General features: G+C 49.2%; 1 protein-coding gene across 2 annotated transcripts in view; it reads right to left on the bottom strand.

Moving 5' to 3' along the window:
- Positions 1 to 20520, bottom strand: part of LOC134603658 (phospholipid scramblase 3-like) — a 134264-nt gene that overhangs the window by 97434 nt on the left and 16310 nt on the right. For both annotated transcript variants that reach the window (XM_063449827.1, XM_063449828.1), the window contains exons 4-7: positions 19158 to 19185; positions 15708 to 15889; positions 15236 to 15397; positions 12127 to 12255 (exon numbers count right to left, since the gene is read on the bottom strand). In XM_063449827.1, coding sequence (XP_063305897.1) covers positions 12127 to 12255; positions 15236 to 15397; positions 15708 to 15889; positions 19158 to 19185 — 501 coding nt within the window. The remainder of the gene's footprint in view (positions 1 to 12126; positions 12256 to 15235; positions 15398 to 15707; positions 15890 to 19157; positions 19186 to 20520) is intronic.

The raw sequence follows: 20520 nt of genomic DNA, 5'->3' as shown, positions 1-20520 counted from the left end.
GGGATATTGCCTTCATTCAGCGCTTTACTTGGATTACTTTCTTTTACCAGCAGAGATTTGGGGATTTAATATTGCAGCTACGCTACACCATCTAGCTTTATAAATTGAACACACCCACTGAGTCCACTGATCGGCAGCAGTCTTCCATGTAATAAAAGGTAAAACGAGAATGTCTGGCTGATTATATGCAGGGTATAATAGGCTCCAACTCAATAGGTCACTGCCCCGTATGGTGTTTATATATAGAGATCTGGATCCCCTAATAAACATCTTCCTGATACCATGTAGAAATCTGTACCCCGCCGAGATCTTCCAGGGCATTCAGGGCTAAGTCCCCCTGAAGTCTCTTCGCGGTTTTGGTACATGCGAACAAGATGGCCACCACCATGTGTTCAAATGTCGGCCATGTAACGGAATGCAATGTATCAGCATACGATATCCGTTGGTACATCTAGGAAATCCACAGTCAGAGTAGAAAGCAAGGCAATATCCCCAATCCTCCCAATAACCGGACGAAACACAGTTTGGGAGTCAACTAACTCGGTTTATTCACAAGCAGCGTATTTATACAGTTCCCCATGCAAGGGGTTTCCACACAGATCATCCAGGGGATTTCTCCCAACATGCATTGTGACTTTCCCAACAGGCATTGCGACACGAGAGGGATACTCCCACTAAAATGGACGATTAAGTGGATTATCCCCTCGTGTAGCAAAACCGACAATTGACTCTAAAATCCATAATTCACATAATATTCGGTACTTTGGAATAATCGAACGTTCGGTAGGTAGCTGGGGTCGGAGCGCACACTTTGTGAGAATACCGCTCTGATCCCAGCTGAATTGACCGAACGCCGCACATAATACATTTAAACATGAAAGTTGGTTTAAAAGTACCGAATAAATACGGGACATATAATGTACCGAACGCGGAACTCCCGAACGCTCTGGAAACCCAGCGGGGCTCGGATCATCGAGTAGCCGTTTTCAAGTCCAGGCTCTCGACGACCGAACACCGCTGCAGAGACAAAGGATCCAAGATGGCCGACCGCCGCATGGTCGGTATTGGATCGACGGCCACCTAGGAGAGCCCTTAATTACCGATTGCAACAATGTTGCAATCGGTTACTTGGTACCACACGACTTGGGAGTGTGTGGTCGACCTGGGGAGCCCGTATTCGTACGGCGAATGGCCAGGATAGCCGTGTTTTCGTCGTATGAATGCTGGTACGCTGGCAGCGTACGGCTGCCAGCGTGCGAACGGCCATAGCACAATACATACACATTTAACGGAACACATCATACAGTCAGCCTACGGACAACCTATACTGCATATAGTCCAGAAGTGGCTAGATTTGCCACAATGCTCCCCCAGAACCAAGCCGGCATACACAGTCTGATCCCAACGGATCGGCTTGGGGATGTCCGGGAGAGTACTCACAGATCACTTTTCGAGTTCAGTCTGTCTGGATAACCCGTCGGCGTTACCGTTTTGTTTTCCGGGCCGATAGTGAATGGTAAAGTCAAAGGGCTGTAGCGCCAAACTCCAGCGCAGCAGCCGGGCATTGTCCCCAGATACACGGTTCAGCCACACCAACGGGTTGTGATCTGTGAGTAAGGAAAAAGGTTGTCCGTACAAATATGGCTGTAACTTTTTGAGGGCCCACACCACGGCCAGGCATTCTTTCTCGATGGCAGCGTAGCTCACTTCACGCGGTAGTAACTTGCGGCTTAGGTAAGCTACGGGGTGTTCTCCGCCATCGGCTCCCACTTGGCTCAGTACTGCTCCCAATCCAAACATTGAAGCGTCTGTGTGAACAAGAAATCTTTTAGTTGGATCAGGAGCAGTCAACACAGGAGCATTGGTTAGAGCCGTTTTGAGTTGCTGGAATGCCTGCTCACACTCTGGGGCCCAGACAACCTGTCGGGGAAGGTTCTTTTTAGTCAAGTCCGTCAGGGGTTTGGCCAGGGTGCTATAGTCTGGAACAAACTTCCGGTAGTAGCCGGCCGTCCCTAAAAACGCCAGCACCTGAGTCTTAGTCCTGGGGGTAGGCCACTTTGCTACGGCCTCAATCTTGGCTGGCTCGGGTCTCTGCTGCCCACACCCTACTCGGTGTCCCAGATACTGCACCTCAGCCATACCTATGTGGCACTTGCTAGGCTTTAACGTTAACCCAGCCTCCCCAATACGATCTAGGATCGCCCCTATGTGGTGTAGGTGATCCTCCCAGGTCTGGCTGAAGATGGCTATGTCATCTAGATAGGCACAGGCATACTCTTGGAACCCGTCCAGTAGCCGATCTACCATCCGCTGAAAGGTAGCCGGAGCGTTTTTCATTCCGAAGGGCATGACCTTGAAATGGTACAGGCCAAACGGAGTGACAAACGCCGACTTGGGGACGGCGTCATCGGCTAGTGGAATTTGCCAGTATCCCTTACACAAATCAATGGTAGTGAGATACTGGCCCCGTGCCATCTTATCTAACAGCTCGTCTATCCGGGGCATCGGGTAGGCATCAGACACCGTTTTGTCATTTAGCCTCCGGTAGTCGACACAGAACCGAGTGGTGCCATCCTTTTTCGGTACTAGGACTACCGGCGATGCCCAGGGGCTATCGGAGGGTTCGATAACCCCTAGCTGTAACATCTCATCTAGCTCGGCTTTCATATGGGTACGGACTGATTCCGGAACCCTATATGGAGCTTGGCGCATAGGTAGCTGCCCCGGGGTCTCTACTCGGTGAGTGGCTAAAGGAGTGTACCCAGGTAAATTGGAGAAGGTAGTCCCTTTGGCTACAATCAGCGCCTGTACCTGGGCACGCTCCTGGGGGCTTAGCCGCTCCCCCAGCTGGACTCCCCGGGAAGGCTCTATCTGTTCCTCGGGTTCTAGTAGGTCAGGTAAGGGTAGGTTCTCCTGATCCTCCAAGGAGGAGGCACAGATTGCCGTCACATCCTCGATCCTCTCATGGTAGGGTTTGAGCATGTTCACGTGGAGCATGCGTCTCTTCCCTACCCCTGAGCAGGGGCCGATCACATAGGTAGTGTCGCATCGCTGCTCCACTACCTGGTATGGGCCTTGCCAGATGGCCTGCAGCTTATCGGTGCGGACGGGCTTTAAGATCAAGACCTTCTGTCCCACCTGAAAGCTGCGGTCCCTGGCCCCTCTATCGTACCAGCGCCGCTGGCGTTGCTGGGCCGCCTGGAGGTTGGTGTGTACAGCCTGGGTTAGCGCCTCCAGACGGTCCCTGAACTCCAGGACGTATGATATGATAGGGGTTTCGTTAGTGGGACTCTCTCCCTCCCAGTGTTCCCTAATCAAATTCAAGGGTCCTCGCACCCTCCTCCCAAATAGTAGCTCAAACGGGGAGAATCCTGTTGACTCCTGGGGAACCTCTCTATAAGCAAAAAGTAGGTGAGGCAGGAACCTCTCCCAGTCTTTGTGGGTCTCCCCGAACGTCCGAAGCATCTGCTTCAGCGTCCCGTTGAACCGCTCACATAGCCCATTGGACTGGGGGTGGTAGGCGGAATTAACTATTGGCTTAATGCCACACACCTTCCACAGATGTTGGGTAACTTCGGCCGTAAATTGGGTACCTCGGTCTGAGATGATCTCTTGGGGAAACCCTACCCGGGAAAATACCTTCATTAAGGCTTCCGCTACGGTCTCAGCGTGGATATTAGAGAGAGCTACAGCTTCGGGGTACCTGGTGGCGTAATCCACTATAGTCAGAATATATCTTTTGCCAGAGGGACTGGGTTTTGGTAAGGGCCCTACGATATCCACCGCTACTCGGCTGAAGGGTTCCGCAATGATGGGTAGGGGACATAGCCTGGCCTTGTGGCGATCCCCTCTTTTACCTACACGCTGGCAGACGTCGCAGGAGGTGCAATACTGGCGCACATCCTGAGAGATCCCGGGCCAGAAGAAGGCATGGGTCAAACGGTATCGGGTACGGGTCATCCCTAGGTGTCCTGACAAGGGAATGTCATGCGCAATTCTCAGCAGCTCCTGTCTATATTTCTGGGGTACCACTAGCTGTTTATTAGTTAGGGTGACAGACCCCCCCACATCTTTTGCCGTGACCCGGTATAGCAACTCTTTCTCCCAGATGAACCGCTCCCCCTCTAGCCCTGCTTGGTCTGTTTGGGCCCTGTCCCTATATACTTGGAGGGTGGGATCGGTCTGGACTGCGGTCGCAAAAGTCGTCGGGGTATCCCAGGACATGGGGGTCAGTTGGGAAACAGGGTCTCTTACCTGAGCCTCAGAGTGTAACGGTGTAGCCGTGGTGCGAGCCTGTTGTCGGGTGGTTACGGGGTGTGCCTCCTGGTACGGAGTCTGGGGAATAAAAGCGGAAGTCATTTGGCCCAAGTCATTCCCCAGCACAACATCTGCAGGTAAATTCTGCATCAGCCCCACTTCCACAGTTCCCTCTCCCACACCCCAATCCAAATGAACCTTGGCAGTAGGTAGCCGGTATACTGCTCCCCCTGCCACCCGTACTGCCACTGAGCCGCCAGTGTGGGTTGTGCCTGGTACCAAATGTGGCGCAACCAAAGTTAGAGTGGCTCCTGAATCCCGGAGCCCTTGTACCTCCTTCCCCTCCAGGGTTACCAGCTGCCGGTGATGTTGTCGGTTGTCGGTGGCCCTGACCGACATTACCTCATGCAGCACCCCAAGAGGCTCCTCAATTTGAGCACTCAGCAATTCTTGGGTGGCGGGGGCTACCTGGTAATGGTGCGCAGCAGCCCTGGGTGCCAAATTTTGTCGCACTTGATTCCAAGCTTGCCTGCTCCTGTTTTGGGTGCACTCTCGAGAAATGTGCCCCCACTGTTTGCATGTGTGACACTGAATGTTCGCCCGACCGTTGTATCGGGAGGGGGGTGGTGGAGTATTCAGTGCTGGCCGGTGCAGGGGTACGGTGGGGCTGGTAGGGATAAAAGTATTGGATGTCCCTGTAATCCGAGTGAGAGTCTTATTTTGGGCACCGTGATGCCTCCTGGCATCAAAATGCTGATCCGCCAATTTAGCGGCTTCGGGTAGGGTGAGTGGTTTACGGTCCCTCACCCATTCTTGTGCTTCCGGGGACAAACCATTAAAAAACTGTTCCAGCAGCATTAACTGCCTCAACTCCTCCATGTTTGTAGCGTTGCTGGCCTGTATCCAGCCTAGTGATGCTTGGTCCAGCTTGTGCGCCCATTCTGCATGTGAATCTTTCTCAGGCTTGCGCAAGCCCCGGAATTTCCGCCGGTACGCCTCTGGGGTAATAGCATACCTCTCTAAGATCGCCCTCTTTACCTTAGGGTAATCTTTGCTGTCCTCTCGGGGTACAGCACGGTAGGCTTCCGCTGCCCTACCGGATAATTTGCCTGCCAGCAGCGGCACCCATGTGGCGGGTTCCAAATCGTGCAAATCGCACAGCCGCTCAAAGTCCTGCAAATACCCATCAATTTCGTCCTTTTCTTCACAAAACGCTTTAAATGCGTGATGTGGGACTTTGGGCTTTACCTGTCCGTAGGTGGAGGCAGTAACAGACTCTGCCCTAGGCGGTGTTGCTGGTGTGCTGGTTGCCATCAGATAATCCTGTACATCCGATATCATCACGGTCATTATTTCCAGCGGTAATGGTTGTGGTAGGAACGCCAACCTGGTTCGTAGCTCTTTTTGGAATGGGGTCTCTTCCATGGCTGGTGGGGGTGTAGCGCTGCGGGCTTGGTCTCCCTCCATCAGCTCTGCGATCAGCACAGCCTTAGATTTGTTGCTGGCTATCTTACCCCTGGCTTCCAATAGTTCTTTTAAAGTCTGTCGTTTCAGTATGGTATAGTCAATCTCCATACGAATTGCCCTTGCTTTCCTTGTTCGGTAGTTCCAGTTTACACGAACGCTGCTTTTCGGCTGTAAGGTTCGGATCCCGTCGCTTGCCACCAATTGTAACGGAATGCAATGTATCAGCATACGATATCCGTTGGTACATCTAGGAAATCCACAGTCAGAGTAGAAAGCAAGGCAATATCCCCAATCCTCCCAATAACCGGACGAAACACAGTTTGGGAGTCAACTAACTCGGTTTATTCACAAGCAGCGTATTTATACAGTTCCCCATGCAAGGGGTTTCCACACAGATCATCCAGGGGATTTCTCCCAACATGCATTGTGACTTTCCCAACAGGCATTGCGACACGAGAGGGATACTCCCACTAAAATGGACGATTAAGTGGATTATCCCCTCGTGTAGCAAAACCGACAATTGACTCTAAAATCCATAATTCACATAATATTCGGTACTTTGGAATAATCGAACGTTCGGTAGGTAGCTGGGGTCGGAGCGCACACTTTGTGAGAATACCGCTCTGATCCCAGCTGAATTGACCGAACGCCGCACATAATACATTTAAACATGAAAGTTGGTTTAAAAGTACCGAATAAATACGGGACATATAATGTACCGAACGCGGAACTCCCGAACGCTCTGGAAACCCAGCGGGGCTCGGATCATCGAGTAGCCGTTTTCAAGTCCAGGCTCTCGACGACCGAACACCGCTGCAGAGACAAAGGATCCAAGATGGCCGACCGCCGCATGGTCGGTATTGGATCGACGGCCACCTAGGAGAGCCCTTAATTACCGATTGCAACAATGTTGCAATCGGTTACTTGGTACCACACGACTTGGGAGTGTGTGGTCGACCTGGGGAGCCCGTATTCGTACGGCGAATGGCCAGGATAGCCGTGTTTTCGTCGTATGAATGCTGGTACGCTGGCAGCGTACGGCTGCCAGCGTGCGAACGGCCATAGCACAATACATACACATTTAACGGAACACATCATACAGTCAGCCTACGGACAACCTATACTGCATATAGTCCAGAAGTGGCTAGATTTGCCACAGGCCACTTAGACTGTAGCTAGCGTTACAGCTGGGTGATTGAGAGGGGTGCCAGTTCCAGGATTAAGGACAAGGAGAGGGCAGAGGCCAACTGCGCTCTGCCCTGTAACAAGGGAGCAGGTAGGGCAGAGGCCAGCAGCGCTCTGCCTTGTTGCCAGCTCTTCTCCTGGGATGGGATCAGTGGATACTACCCCCAGGACCTGGTTGAGGTTCTGCTGTGGAGAGGAGGGATCGCCTATCTCCTCCTCCAGGCATTCCTGCGGTGTTGGTTGGGGATCTGGACTGGCCATCCAGCATCCCTGTAGGTCTGGTGCAGAGACCACGGTCCCATCTGCACCATTGGAGTCAGGAGTGCTGTCCCCCTGTGGTTGGGGAGAAGGGCCAGTTGTCTCCTCTCTCTGTATCTCCAGCTGCTGTTGGAGAGAGACCGGTTGTCTCCTCTCCCTGCAAGGTACACTGCCGCTGGGGAGGGAGACCGGTAACAGATTGTCTCCACTCCCTGTAGGATGCACTGCTGCTGGAGAGAGAGACTGGTTGTCTCCTCTCCCTGCAAGGTAAGCTGCTGCTGGGGAGTAGGACCGACTGTCCCTACTCCCAGTAACTCCTGCTGTAGCTGGGGACCTGAGCCGGCTGCCCAGCATCCCTGTAGGGCCGGTAGAGAGATCTTGGTCCCATCTCCACCTGCCATCTGTGGATCTTCCCAGCTTTAGGGTGGCAGATCTTGGGGCTGAATTGAGTGGAGTAGGTGTTGGTAGTCCTGCTCCAGATCCCACTCCATTGTTACCAGGTGGGTCAGGTCTCGTTGGCGTCAGCCCAATCATGCATACCCTCCCTGTAATCATAAATGTCACAGAATCGTGAGTTTCCAGCACTTCCAAACTCTGGTTCTGCAAAGGCCTCCCATAACAGGCCAGGATCATCGTAATCCTCCCCCTCAGGCCTGTCGTGCTCAGCCATCCAGGTGGTATGCCGACCCATATACCACCATAGGGCCTGGTAGGCGTCGTCTAGCCAAACCTCCTTCCATACCAGGTCCTCGAGTTCGGTCACCGACTCATTCAGGGGCTGCTCTCCCAGGAGAGGCATCCGCAGTGCCATTTGCATCTGTCAACGCTGCTCTTCACTGGGTAAACTCTCGCCTCACCGATGCTGTATGATCTCATACCAGATGTCTTTCCGGACTGCATTCCTCCAGTCCGGGTCATCCTCCTCCTTGTATAGGAACGCTGTTCCATACTGCTGTTGCCAGGGGCGCTGTACGGGGATTGGTGTTGCCTTCAATATAAATCCACACGTTACTGGTGTCTCCAGGATGTTTTTCCTCGACTAGGAAGCCATCCCACCACTGCCACCAGATGTGACGGACCGCCTGGCACCCTGACTGGGTACCTCAGTCAGTCGATGCTCCTAGTACTCACCGAGGACTCCAAGCACTCCACCCAACACCGCAGTCCCCACGTCCAGCGTTACAGCTTGGCTGGAAACTCGCCATCCTCGACCCACCCTGGACCCAAGACCAGGATCCAGCTTCCAGTTCGTGAACCTCTCCTACTCCAGAGAGCATAGCAGGAACAAGCTCTTAAAAGAGCTAGTGATTATAATCCCTGGGGAGTATAGTGATATAGCAATTCCCAGGGTAGATACAGCTTTTCCCCCCCACACATGAGATGAGACTATGTTGAGGGTAAACCAGTAACTCAATTTTAATAGAGCCACACTGGCCTTTTATGCAAGTTTACCAACAAGGGTGACACCCACGTGGACCTTGTAATTAAATGTACGACACTCCCATAACAAGCATACAATCCCTCCCCTCTGCCTGTGAGATAACAGAGTGAGATACTGTATTGACCCAATTATCTCCAGGCAGAAAAACATACCTTTTTACAAAGTCTCATAAGTACCCCAAAACATAACATATCCCCATAAATGTTACATCCCCTGATAGCCCTGACAACATATCCAAAAATCACCCAGATCAGAGGTTCAGACATTTTATGGAAGTCATAGTTTTGACTGACCGTGCACATGGTCCTATGCCCAAACCAGTTCCAGGGAATCAGGGCTAATGGTCGGTCTCTCTGTCTGGAGTACAAAAGTACAAAACTCACATAAACAGAGCCTGTTTAAAGTATTTTAGCCAGGTCTATTGCAGGGGCCATAGTCACAGAGAAGGAGGCTGGCAAACAGGCCCCTCCAAAAAACAGTGGCCACAATATCGCTGCTCTCAGTGAATTTTACCTCCCAGAGGTAGACAGCCTTGAAGAGCTTGGCGCAGGATACACCCTCTACCGGTCTCCTCTGTGTTGTTGTCTTTATGATCAGGAACTTCATTGCCTCCCGACTTGAAAATTTGTCATCAGGTCACTCAGATCGCATTATCTCCATGCGCCTCCAACTTTAAAACAAGCAGAATGTCATGCTGTTTAGCGTGTATGCCCTAACTCTTCAAGCAAGTCCTGCTGAAAAGTTCTACACAACCTCATGCAGAACGTTCTTGCATTCTTGATGACTTAAATGCCAGAGTAGGCAGAGACTGTGCTCAGAAACTTGTCATCACCAACACCATCTTCCAGCAAAAAAAATCGTCTTAAGACAAATTGGCTGCACCCTCATGTGTGGGTTAGGCATAAGGCTATCCTAACTATAAGATAAGGCCAGGGACTAATGAATGTATTTAAAAAACTGGGCAGACTAGATGGGCCGAATGGTTCTTAAACTGAAAAGTGGCAGCAGGAGTCGATGGAATTCCGATTGAAGTGCCCAACACTAAACTTCATGATTTCTTTGTCTGCTGCTGGGAACAAGGTAAATTACCACAGGACCTACGTGACGCTATAATCATCACCCTGTATAAGAACAAGGGAGAATTTCTGACTGCTCCAACTATTAGGGGATAAAAATAAGTGAGTACAGACTGGGCCAGTGCATGGATTTTTCCTGCCCCCACACACACACACTCACAGAGAGACTCACTCACCGACAGACACTCACCGACAGACAGACACTCACTGACAAACACTAACACTCACCTCCCTGGGGTCTCACTCCTCCAGCGTGCCGTTTAGTATGATGGGCCGGAATGACGTCATATTCCGGCTTCCAAAATCACAGAGAGCCTCGCCGCCTTCATTCTCCTCCGGGCACCGGCATTTGATGGCAGAGCAGGCACCTGTCATCAAGGTAAGAAGGTGCCTGCTCCACTGGGCACTCCCACCTTCAGGCTCCCCCTGCAGGACGGCACCCTAGGCGAAGGCCTAGTTCACCTAACGGTGGCGCCCGCCCTGAGTACAGAGCTGTCATACTAACCATTCCGCTGTATGAGTCAGAGGTTTCCTATTGTAACGGATCACCTGGCACCCCGACTTGGTACCTCCGTTAATGGATGCTCCTAGTGCTTCCTGAGGACTCCAAGCACTCTGGCAGACACCACAATCACCGAATCCGAGAAACCTTTAAATTTATCCCAAGCATATGAATGCTGTAGACCATTGAATAGGAACCATACGAATAGGCTTGTACTCCTAGCAGTCAACTGGAACAGCATACAATAAATCCTTCCCCCAATAATGAGACGACACATCACTTTGAGGTTAAAACAGGAACTCTGGACTGGCTCATCCAGCCTGGCTTTTATTACACTAATCCACATACAGGCCACACCCAGGGGGAGGCATAAAATAACCAATCACATACATGGTTCAGCCCACACATCCCCTCCCCTCAGATAACATTAAACTCAATTATCCGGTACACCTTTTCAGCCAAGTTCTGGATGTACCCCAAAACCCGGGGGTACACCTTTAAATCCAGCATCGCTGGATAGCCCTTATTCAGGGGGACAACATATTCAAAATTCAAGTAATTCGGATGAATGGTTCGGGAGATATGGGGTTCCAAAGATTTGACCGACCGCATGGGTAAAGTATCCGAAAACAGTTCCATGCATTTTGGCCCTGCGGTCGGTCACAAACAAGGGAATGAAAACAGGCGAATTGCCTGTGTTATAGAGCCTGGAGAGGGTTTGAATGAATTCCCTTGTTTGTGGGGTTCTTTCTACCGAACGGCGGGTCATTCGGTAGTTTCCATACGAATTTCTGGAAGTATGGAGGTCTCAGCGGTGTTTGCCTAGTCAAGTGTCCGATTTTAGTTCCAGACACTCGACGGCAAAACACCGCTGTTCGGTAGTTTAAGATGGCCGCCGCCACGTGTTTGTTTCCCGAATGGCGGCCACCCAGAGGACAAAGAATACATTACACTGATTGCCAATTACCCGTTTGCAACATTGTTGCAAACTGTAATTGGAGGCACACTTATTCCCGGGTGGTCTGGTTGTTCGGTAGTTTCACTCAATATAATAAATGGAGTGATTCTACCGAACAATCAGATGAATGCTGCATACATATCCCAGGTAAAACTTAATACACAAATACACATATAATATTACAGGCAGTACACTAGAATATGTATCACAGTCTTAAAGGGACAGTAGTCCCAAAAGTCCCAATATGTCCATAGATGCTGTTAAAAGGGCCAGTAGCAGCAATATACAGTACAATATGCCCCAAATAACCCAGGGGCCATAGTCAGCAGGTAGGAGGCTAGCAAACAGGCTTCTCCAGGGCCCAGTGGCGAGGTTGGTTTCGCCACACCTATCTCCTGTGACTCTTTGACGGCTTTCACCAACACTGCCTCCGCACAATCTTCAACATCCAATGGAATGACTTCATCACCAACATCGAAGTTTTCAAACAGGCAGAGACCACCAGCATCGAGGCAATGATTTTGAAGTTGCAGCTGCGCTGGGCAGGTCATGTCTCCAGGATGGAAGATTATCCCTTACCTAAGGTCCTATATGTGAACTCGCCACTGGACACCACAACAAAGGAGCACCAACGAAAAGGTACAAAGACTCCAACATCAACAGTCTGCTCTAACCTCAGATTGGAAGACTTGGAGACACACCATGCATCAGGCTGTCGCCTCTTGCGAGAACGCACCCAGGGCAGATATTGAGAATAAAATTAAACAGAGGAGGGAGCGTGACATTGTGGATCTGAATGTCCCACATTGGCCTAGTCAGCCACCAGCGTGTCTGCAGCAGACATGGACATGTTTACAAATGAAAGCCAAACCAGTTATCTGCATGACAGGTGGAGATTCTGGGGCGGAGAACTATTTCAGCCATTATTACAGTACAAGCATAGCTGGATTATTCTGGATGACGCAGTGCACTGGGCACTTACCAGAAAGAAGCTGCCCCCCAATAACAAGGCTTTCACTGTAACATCCAGATCCAGAGGAAAATACACAGAGAACTGCTCACTCTCATTCCTGATCATCCCCACCACGTGCTGCTCATCTCGGGACTTTACCTGCGGGCGAGAGACAGATCTGTATCACTGACACTGTATGTACAGCGCCCCCTGTCTGTATCGCTGACACTGCATGTACAGCGCCCCCTGTCTGTATCACTGACACTGTATGTATAGCGCCCCCTGTCTGTATCACTGACACTGTATGTACAGCGCCCCCTGTCTGTATCACTGACACTGTATGTACAGCGCCCCCTGTCTGTATCACTGACACTGTATGTACAGCGCCCCCTGTCTGTATCACTGACACTGCATGTACAGCGCCCCCTGTCTGTATCACTGACACTGTATGTACAGCGCCCCCTGTCTGTATCACTGACACTGCATGTACAGCGCCCCCTGTCTGTATCACTGACACTGCATGTACAGCGCCCCCTGTCTGTATCACTGACACTGCATGTACAGCGCCCCCTGTCTGTATCACTGACACTGCATGTACAGCGCCCCCTGTCTGTATCGCTGACACTGCATGTACAGCGCCCCCTGTCTGTATCGCTGACACTGTATGTACAGCGCCCCCTGTCTGTATCACTGACACTGCATGTACAGCGCCCCCTGTCTGTATCACTGACACTGCATGTACAGCGCCCCCTGTCTGTATCACTGACACTGTATGTACAGCGCCCCCTGTCTGTATCACTGACACTGTATGTACAGCGCCCCCTGTCTGTATCACTGACACTGCATGTACAGCGCCCCCTGTCTGGATCACTGACACTGCATGTACAGCGCCCCATGTCTGTATCGCTGACACTGCATGTTCAGCGCCCCCTGTCTGTATCGCTGACACTGTATGTACAGCGCCCCCTGTCTGTATCGCTGACACTGTATGTACAGCTCCCCCTGTCTGTATCACTGACACTGTATGTATAGCGCCCCCTGTCTGTATCACTGACACTGTATGTACAGCGCCCCCTGTCTGTATCACTGACACTGTATGTATAGCACCCCCTGTCTGTATCACTGACACTGTATGTATAGCACCCCCTGTCTGTATCACTGACACTGTATGTACAGCGCCCCCTGTCTGTATCACTGACACTGTATGTATAGCACCCCCTGTCTGTATCACTGACACTGTATGTATAGCACCCCCTGTCTGTATCACTGACACTGTATGTACAGCGCCCCCTGTCTGTATCACTGACACTGTATGTATAGCACCCCCTGTCTGTATCACTGACACTGTATGTATAGCACCCCCTGTCTGTATCACTGACACTGTATGTACAGCGCCCCCTGTCTGTATCACTGACACTGTATGTATAGCGCCCCCTGTCTGTATCACTGACACTGCATGTACAGCGCCCCCTGTCTGTATCACTGACACTGCATGTACAGCGCCCCCTGTCTGTATCACTGACACTGCATGTACAGCGCCCCCTGTCTGTATCACTGACACTGCATGTACAGCGCCCCCTGTCTGTATCACTGACACTGCATGTACAGCGCCCCCTGTCTGTATCACTGACACTGCATGTACAGCGCCCCCTGTCTGTATCACTGACACTGCATGTACAGCGCCCCCTGTCTGTATCACTGACACTGCATGTACAGCGCCCCCTGTCTGTATCACTGACACTGCATGTACAGCGCCCCCTGTCTGTATCACTGACACTGCATGTACAGCGCCCCCTGTCTGTATCACTGACACTGCATGTACAGCGCCCCCTGTCTGTATCACTGACACTGCATGTACAGCGCCCCCTGTCTGTATCACTGACACTGCATGTACAGCGCCCCCTGTCTGTATCGCTGACACTGCATGTACAGCGCCCCCTGTCTGTATCGCTGACACTGTATGTTCAGCGCCCCCTGTCTGTATCGCTGACACTGTATGTACAGCGCCCCCTGTCTGTATCGCTGACACTGTATGTACAGCGCCCCCTGTCTGTATCGCTGACACTGCATGTTCAGCGCCCCCTGTCTGTATCGCTGACACTGTATGTACAGCGCCCCCTGTCTGTATCACTGACACTGTATGTACAGCGCCCCCTGTCTGTATCACTGACACTGTATGTATAGCGCCCCCTGTCTGTATCACTGACACTGTATGTATAGCGCCCCCTGTCTGTATCGCTGACACTGTATGTACAGCGCCCCCTGTCTGTATCACTGACACTGTATGTATAGCGCCCCCTGTCTGTATCACTGACACTGTATGTACAGCGCCCCCTGTCTGTATCACTGACACTGTATGTACAGCGCCCCCTGTCTGTATCACTGACACTGTATGTACAGCGCTCCCTGTCTGTATCACTGACACTGTATGTACAGCGCCCCCTGTCTGTATCACTGACACTGTATGTACAGCGCCCCCTGTCTGTATCACTGACACTGTATGTACAGCGCCCCCTGTCTGTATCACTGACACTGTATGTACAGCGCCCCCTGTCTGTATCACTGACACTGTATGTACAGCGCCCCCTGTCTGTATCACTGACACTGTATGTATAGCACCCCCTGTCTGTATCACTGACACTGTATGTACAGCGCCCCCTGTCTGTATCACTGACACTGTATGTATAGAGCCCCCTGTCTGTATCGCTGACACTGTATGTATAGCGCCCCCTGTCTGTATCGCTGACACTGCGTGTATAGTGCCCCCTGTCTGTATCACTGACACTGTATGTACAGCGCCCCCTGTCTGTATCACTGACACTGTATGTATAGCGCCCCCTGTCTGTATCGCTGACACTGTATGTATAGCGCCCCGTCTGTATCACTGACACTGTATGTACAGCGCCCCCTGTCTGTATCACTGACACTGTATGTATAGCACCCCCTGTCTGTATCACTGACACTGCATGTACAGCGCCCCCTGTCTGTATCACTGACACTGTATGTATAGCGTACGCTGTCTGTATCACTGACACTGTATGTACAGCGCCCCCTGTCTGTATCGCTGACACTGCGTGTATAGCGCCCCCTGTCTGTATCACTGACACTATGTAGAGCGCCCCCTGGCAACGCTTTCTACCTCAAAGTTGGAATTCCCAAATATATTGGTCTGAAAACTGGGTCCGATGATTAACAGCAGAACCTCGTCAGCAGGATTTCGCAATGAGAGATGTGTAACAAACGAATCCAGGTGTAACCTCACACTTCCAAGGAGGTCTCCAGTAAGACTATAGACCTGCAGCTGTCACAGAGAGATACAGAGCATTAAAATAAGACAATGAAAGATTTCTAATATGCTGATCGAGAGGGGAGATTTACAACATGAGACTACAAGTCTTCACAGCCAGTATTGGAGAATCTCACTGCTCCTATTAGCTCTGTTTCCTGACCTCATCCCCAGTCTGTGTGATTTCTGGCGGTCACCCTTCATACTAAACATGATCTAAATGCAAACAAGGCACTTTACGCACATTCTCACGGAGGACAAACATTGTCTAGATAAATATCTGCAAGTAAATATGCCATCCGTGAAATCCACAGCACCGTCTCACCTGCCGCGTGCAGGTACACGCACACTCCTGGATCAGTTCCAGAACATCTCTGTCGCTGTTATCGGAGATTTTTACATTATACACCGGTCCACAACACTGATACTCCTGCTTCGCCTGAAATAATCTCTGCCCCACGGGGTCCAAGACATCGAACATCCGACCCCAACCCTGGGACACAGAGACTGAGACACACAGATTATGTAACAAAATACTACATATTAAGGATGAAATTATCAAAATCATAAACTGCTTGTGGCGGAACCAACCTCGCCACTGTGCACTAGAGAAGCCTGGTTGCCAGCCTCCTGCCATGCGACTATGGCCCTGGGATGTATTAACCCTTTAAGAACTGTATTTGTGCACAATGGATTTGTATAATGCTGTTCCTGGCCCTTTAATTACTTTGGAGCAGTGTTACAACTTTTAAACTGGCACTTCGGATGCAGTTGAAGTGCCGAAGTGGCCGCCATTCGACAAACGAACACGTGGCGGCGGCCATTTTAACTTATTCGAACGCGGTCAGCGGTGTGTGCAGCAAAATCTATGGAACTGTTTGCGGCTACCCAATTGCACAAACACCGCTGACCCGTACCTTCTTCGACACCACGGCTGGAGACTAAGTCCCGTTCGAATGGTTTTCTCGGTGTAAAATAGACCGACCGCACAGCCCAAATCCATGGAACTGTTTTGGGCAGGAAAATGTGCTTGCGGTCGGTCAAAAGTGACATATCTATCTCCTGAACGGATTCAAATTATTTTTGGGTATGTTTGTATTTGGAATGTTTAATTAATAATAATATAATAATATGTAACAATTAATACTGGATGTATGGTTTTAGAGTTATGGAAGTTGGGTAAAAAGTATGTTTAAACTGTACGTATAATTGGGTTACCTCTCAGGCTAAGGGGAGGGAATCTGTGGGATGTAACCATTGTGTGATTGGGTAATGTATAATTGTCTGTGGGCGTCTCCCTTGCAGGGGAGAATTGCATAAAAGCAGAGTGTGTGTCATTAAACCAGAGTTCTACTTCACCCTCAATTTGGAGTGCCGTCTCTTATTGGGGGAATCTGCTACAAGGGATTGCTATGCTATTCAAACTCTCTTGCGAAATCACTGCTAAGCTCTTGTAAGAGCTTGTTCCTGTTTTGCCCTCTGGAGGAGTCTACGGTGGTTGTGGTGTCTGCTGCAGTGCTTGGAGTCCTCAGGAAGCGCTAGGAGCATCCTTAAACGGAGGTACCCAGTCGGGGTGCCAGGTGATCCGTTACACTGCTAAATTAAAGGGACACTAGTCACAAGACAATTTTATCTTAACAAAGCAGTTTGTGTATCAATCATGCCCCATGCAGTCTCACAGCTCAATTCTCTGCTATTTAGGAGTTAAATCACTTTACGTTTACGGTTTATACAGCCCTAGCCACACTTCCCCTGGCTGTGACTGACAACCTGCGTGAAAGAATGGTTTCATTAGCAATTCAATGTTAAACTCCTACCCTGCTGACAGACATTATCTGATATTCGTATTTATTCTATCTCGATACTTTAATGACAGAGGCCAGTGGGGAAAGGGTATATTCATTTTACCTTCTGTATAGATGGCAGCTAGTAGGTTTCAGCGTTTAGCTTATTAGGTGCCCTCGAAGGCACAGATTTAGGGATTACTTCTAATGAATTAGTATTGGGTGCTTTCACCATCAGGTATATTTGTAGCAGACATTTAGTGCCCTCGAAGGGCACAGATTTAGGGATTACCTATGCCTTAGATCTGCTCCACCTCATATCGTTTCTATTCTCTCAAGGTACCCTATGCACATCTACCTACTTATCCTGATATTGCTCTATGTGTACACTTTCGTACATTCACTAATCTATATACTGCTACTATAGGGATATATATCCCTTTTTCAAGACATTTAGTTGATGAGGTTCACCTAGTACTATCGTCTCTTGCTACTAACGAGATATGCTGTTACTGCACAGATTGCTACTTTGTTTCTTTGCTCTGTGTTGAACTTCCTATTTAGGGACCTGGTTAAATTGTTAAATACTTTTCGTTACACATTTCTCCAATATAGCAATTTAGCAGTATATTCTCTCTTTTTAATCCCGGTGGCTTTACCACTCAGATTTCCTTCTTCTATATAGCAATTATTTGCAGTGAATTCTTTTCTATTCTCTCTCTCTCTCCCCCCCCCCCCCCCATTATTTTCCCATGCCTTTCAGTTACTCCCTTTTAATTATACCCGTTAAATATAATATTTTAATATATTTTGTCTATTCCAGTGATGCTATTAGGACAGATCACATTTTTCGGTTTTCCAATTTTCTCCCAGGGTTACCCCCTAGTGTCTGTCCTAGATACTTTCTATATAGTATTTCGCTTCCACCTGTTTTTTTGTTAATCTGATGTTAACTTACTTTACAAGATTTTATCTCTTGGTCTTTAACTTTAATCACATACCATCGGATACTGCAAGGTCTAGCAGGCAATTAACAGGGCAGGAGATAAGAAATTCTAAATTAAACAGACTGTGCAATAAAGGAAGTGTAAACATAAGATCTTTCTTACAGGAAGTGTTTAGGAAGGCTGTGAAAGTCACATGCAGGGAGGTGTGACTAGGGTTCATAAACACAGGGATTTAACTTCTCTATGTCATCGAATTGAGCAGTGAGACTGCAGGGGTATGATCTATACACCAAAACTGCTTCATTAAGCTAAAGTTGTTTTGGTGGCTATAGTGTCCCTTTAACCTTCTAGAAGGAGTATAATTGTATCCCTATTTCTGGTAACACACACACACATTTTCCTCAAATAAGGATGTTATCAAGTGCAGCAATGTTTGCTCTAAGCCAAGGATGTCTTAGCGTCTAGATTGCGAACAGTCCTCAATTCGTCCGGTTTTTGTCTGTCACATTTTGCATTCTCTGCAAGATGTATTGTACCTGTCTTCATACCTGTACCAATCATGCACAGGCACTTTGTTAATAATCGTGTCTGAGTCATCAATGTGAAATTACACTGATCAGAGATAAGGACTGGCCCCCTCCGCAGCGCGGCCCTTATTCCCCCTAACATAGATTTTAGGGAAGAAGATTGTCCTGAGTAATGAAGACTGCACAGCCAGCGTCAGAAAAGCAGAGGCTGATTCCGTATCCAGAAATCGTGTGGATTTAGAGGCCAGTCTTTTCTTCATTACAAACATCAATAAATCATTTATGTATGGATTCAATAAACAATATTATTGTAACTAACAGGAATGTGTGGAATTCAGTGTAGTGACCCCATAAACACTGGAATCCAGTCAGAACAATTCGTATTCACGATAACAAGCTCAGGACATTACAGAGTTGGGTTTAGGAAGAGAAAGTAGGAAATTCAGAAAGCCCAGTGGCGAATTCAGGAGGAAAAAGATCGAGGGACGAGAGCAGGAGATATAATGAAAAGTCTTACATTTGGCCCGCACGGTCATCTGATTTATCTGGGAAGAAAATGAATAAAAAATTAATTAATAAAAATATAAATGCAAACCACATGAGCTGCATACAATCATTCAACCTATCAACACAAGAGCGCCCTCTTATTTAGCCCCATCTTGTTTTCTGACACCTGCACATTGAAACCTATTTGTATAGTAAACCGGTGTGGCGAAACCAGCTTCGCCACTGTGAACTGGAGAGGCCTGGCTGCTGGCCTCCTGCCCGCTGACTATGGCCCCTGGACGTGTTGCACTTTAGAAACTATATTTGGGCAGGTAATAATTTGTATTGCTGCTGCTGGCCCTTTAAAAGCAGCGATGGACATATTGGAACTTTTGGGACTACTGTACCTTTAAGACTGTGGAACGTAGTACAGTAATCCTGCCTTTAATACTTTAAATGTCATGTATGTATTGTTGTATGCAGTTAACCTGGGTTATATATATATATGCAGCCTTCATCTGATTGTTCGGTAGAATCACTCCATTCATTGTATTGAGGAAACTACCGAACAACCAGACCACCCAGGATTAAGTGTGCCTCCAATTACCGTTTGCAACAATGTTGCAAACGGGTAATTGGCAATCATGTAATGTGTTCTGTGTCCTCTGGGTGGCCGCCATTCAGGAAACCAACACGTGGCGGCGGCCATCTTTAACTACCGAACAGCGGTGTTTTGCCGTCGAGTGTCTGGAACTGAAATCGGACACTTGACTAGGCAAACACCGCTGAGACCTCCATACTTCCAGAAGTTCGTATGGGAACTACCGAATGACCCCCCGTTCGGTAGAAAGAACCCCACAAACAAGGGAATTCATTCAAACCCTCTCCAGGCTCTATAACACAGGCAATTCGTCTGTTTTCATTCCCTTGTTTGTTACCGACCGCAGGGCCAAAATGCATGGAACTGATTTCGGATACTTTACCCATGCGGTCGGTCAATACTTTAAAGTTCCATAACTCCTGAACCATTTATCCGAATGGGCTGATTCTTGCATATGTTGTCCCCCTGAATAAGGGCTATCAGGGGATACCTGTTTTGGAGGTGTAGCATATGTATTTGGGGTACATCCAGGAATTGGGGAAAAAGGTGTACGGTATAATTGTGTTAAGTGTTAATCTAAGGGGAGGAAATGTGTGGGAGGTACATCCATGTGATTGGTTAATTTCATCCTCCCCCTGGGAGTGTCCTGTATGTACTTGTTGGTAATAAAAGCCAGACTGGGTGTCCCAGTCTTGAGTTCCTGCTTAACCCTCAAAATGAAGTGTCGTCTCGTTCTTGGGGGGGATTGGATTGTAAGCTGACTGCCAAGAGTGTAAGCCGATTGTATGCTTTT

Source organism: Pelobates fuscus, chromosome 3 (genome assembly GCF_036172605.1).
Source record: "Pelobates fuscus isolate aPelFus1 chromosome 3, aPelFus1.pri, whole genome shotgun sequence".
NCBI lineage: Eukaryota > Metazoa > Chordata > Amphibia > Anura > Pelobatidae > Pelobates > Pelobates fuscus.
Note: the sequence above shows the minus strand (reverse complement) of the source record. Positions and strands in the feature narration are given on the sequence as shown.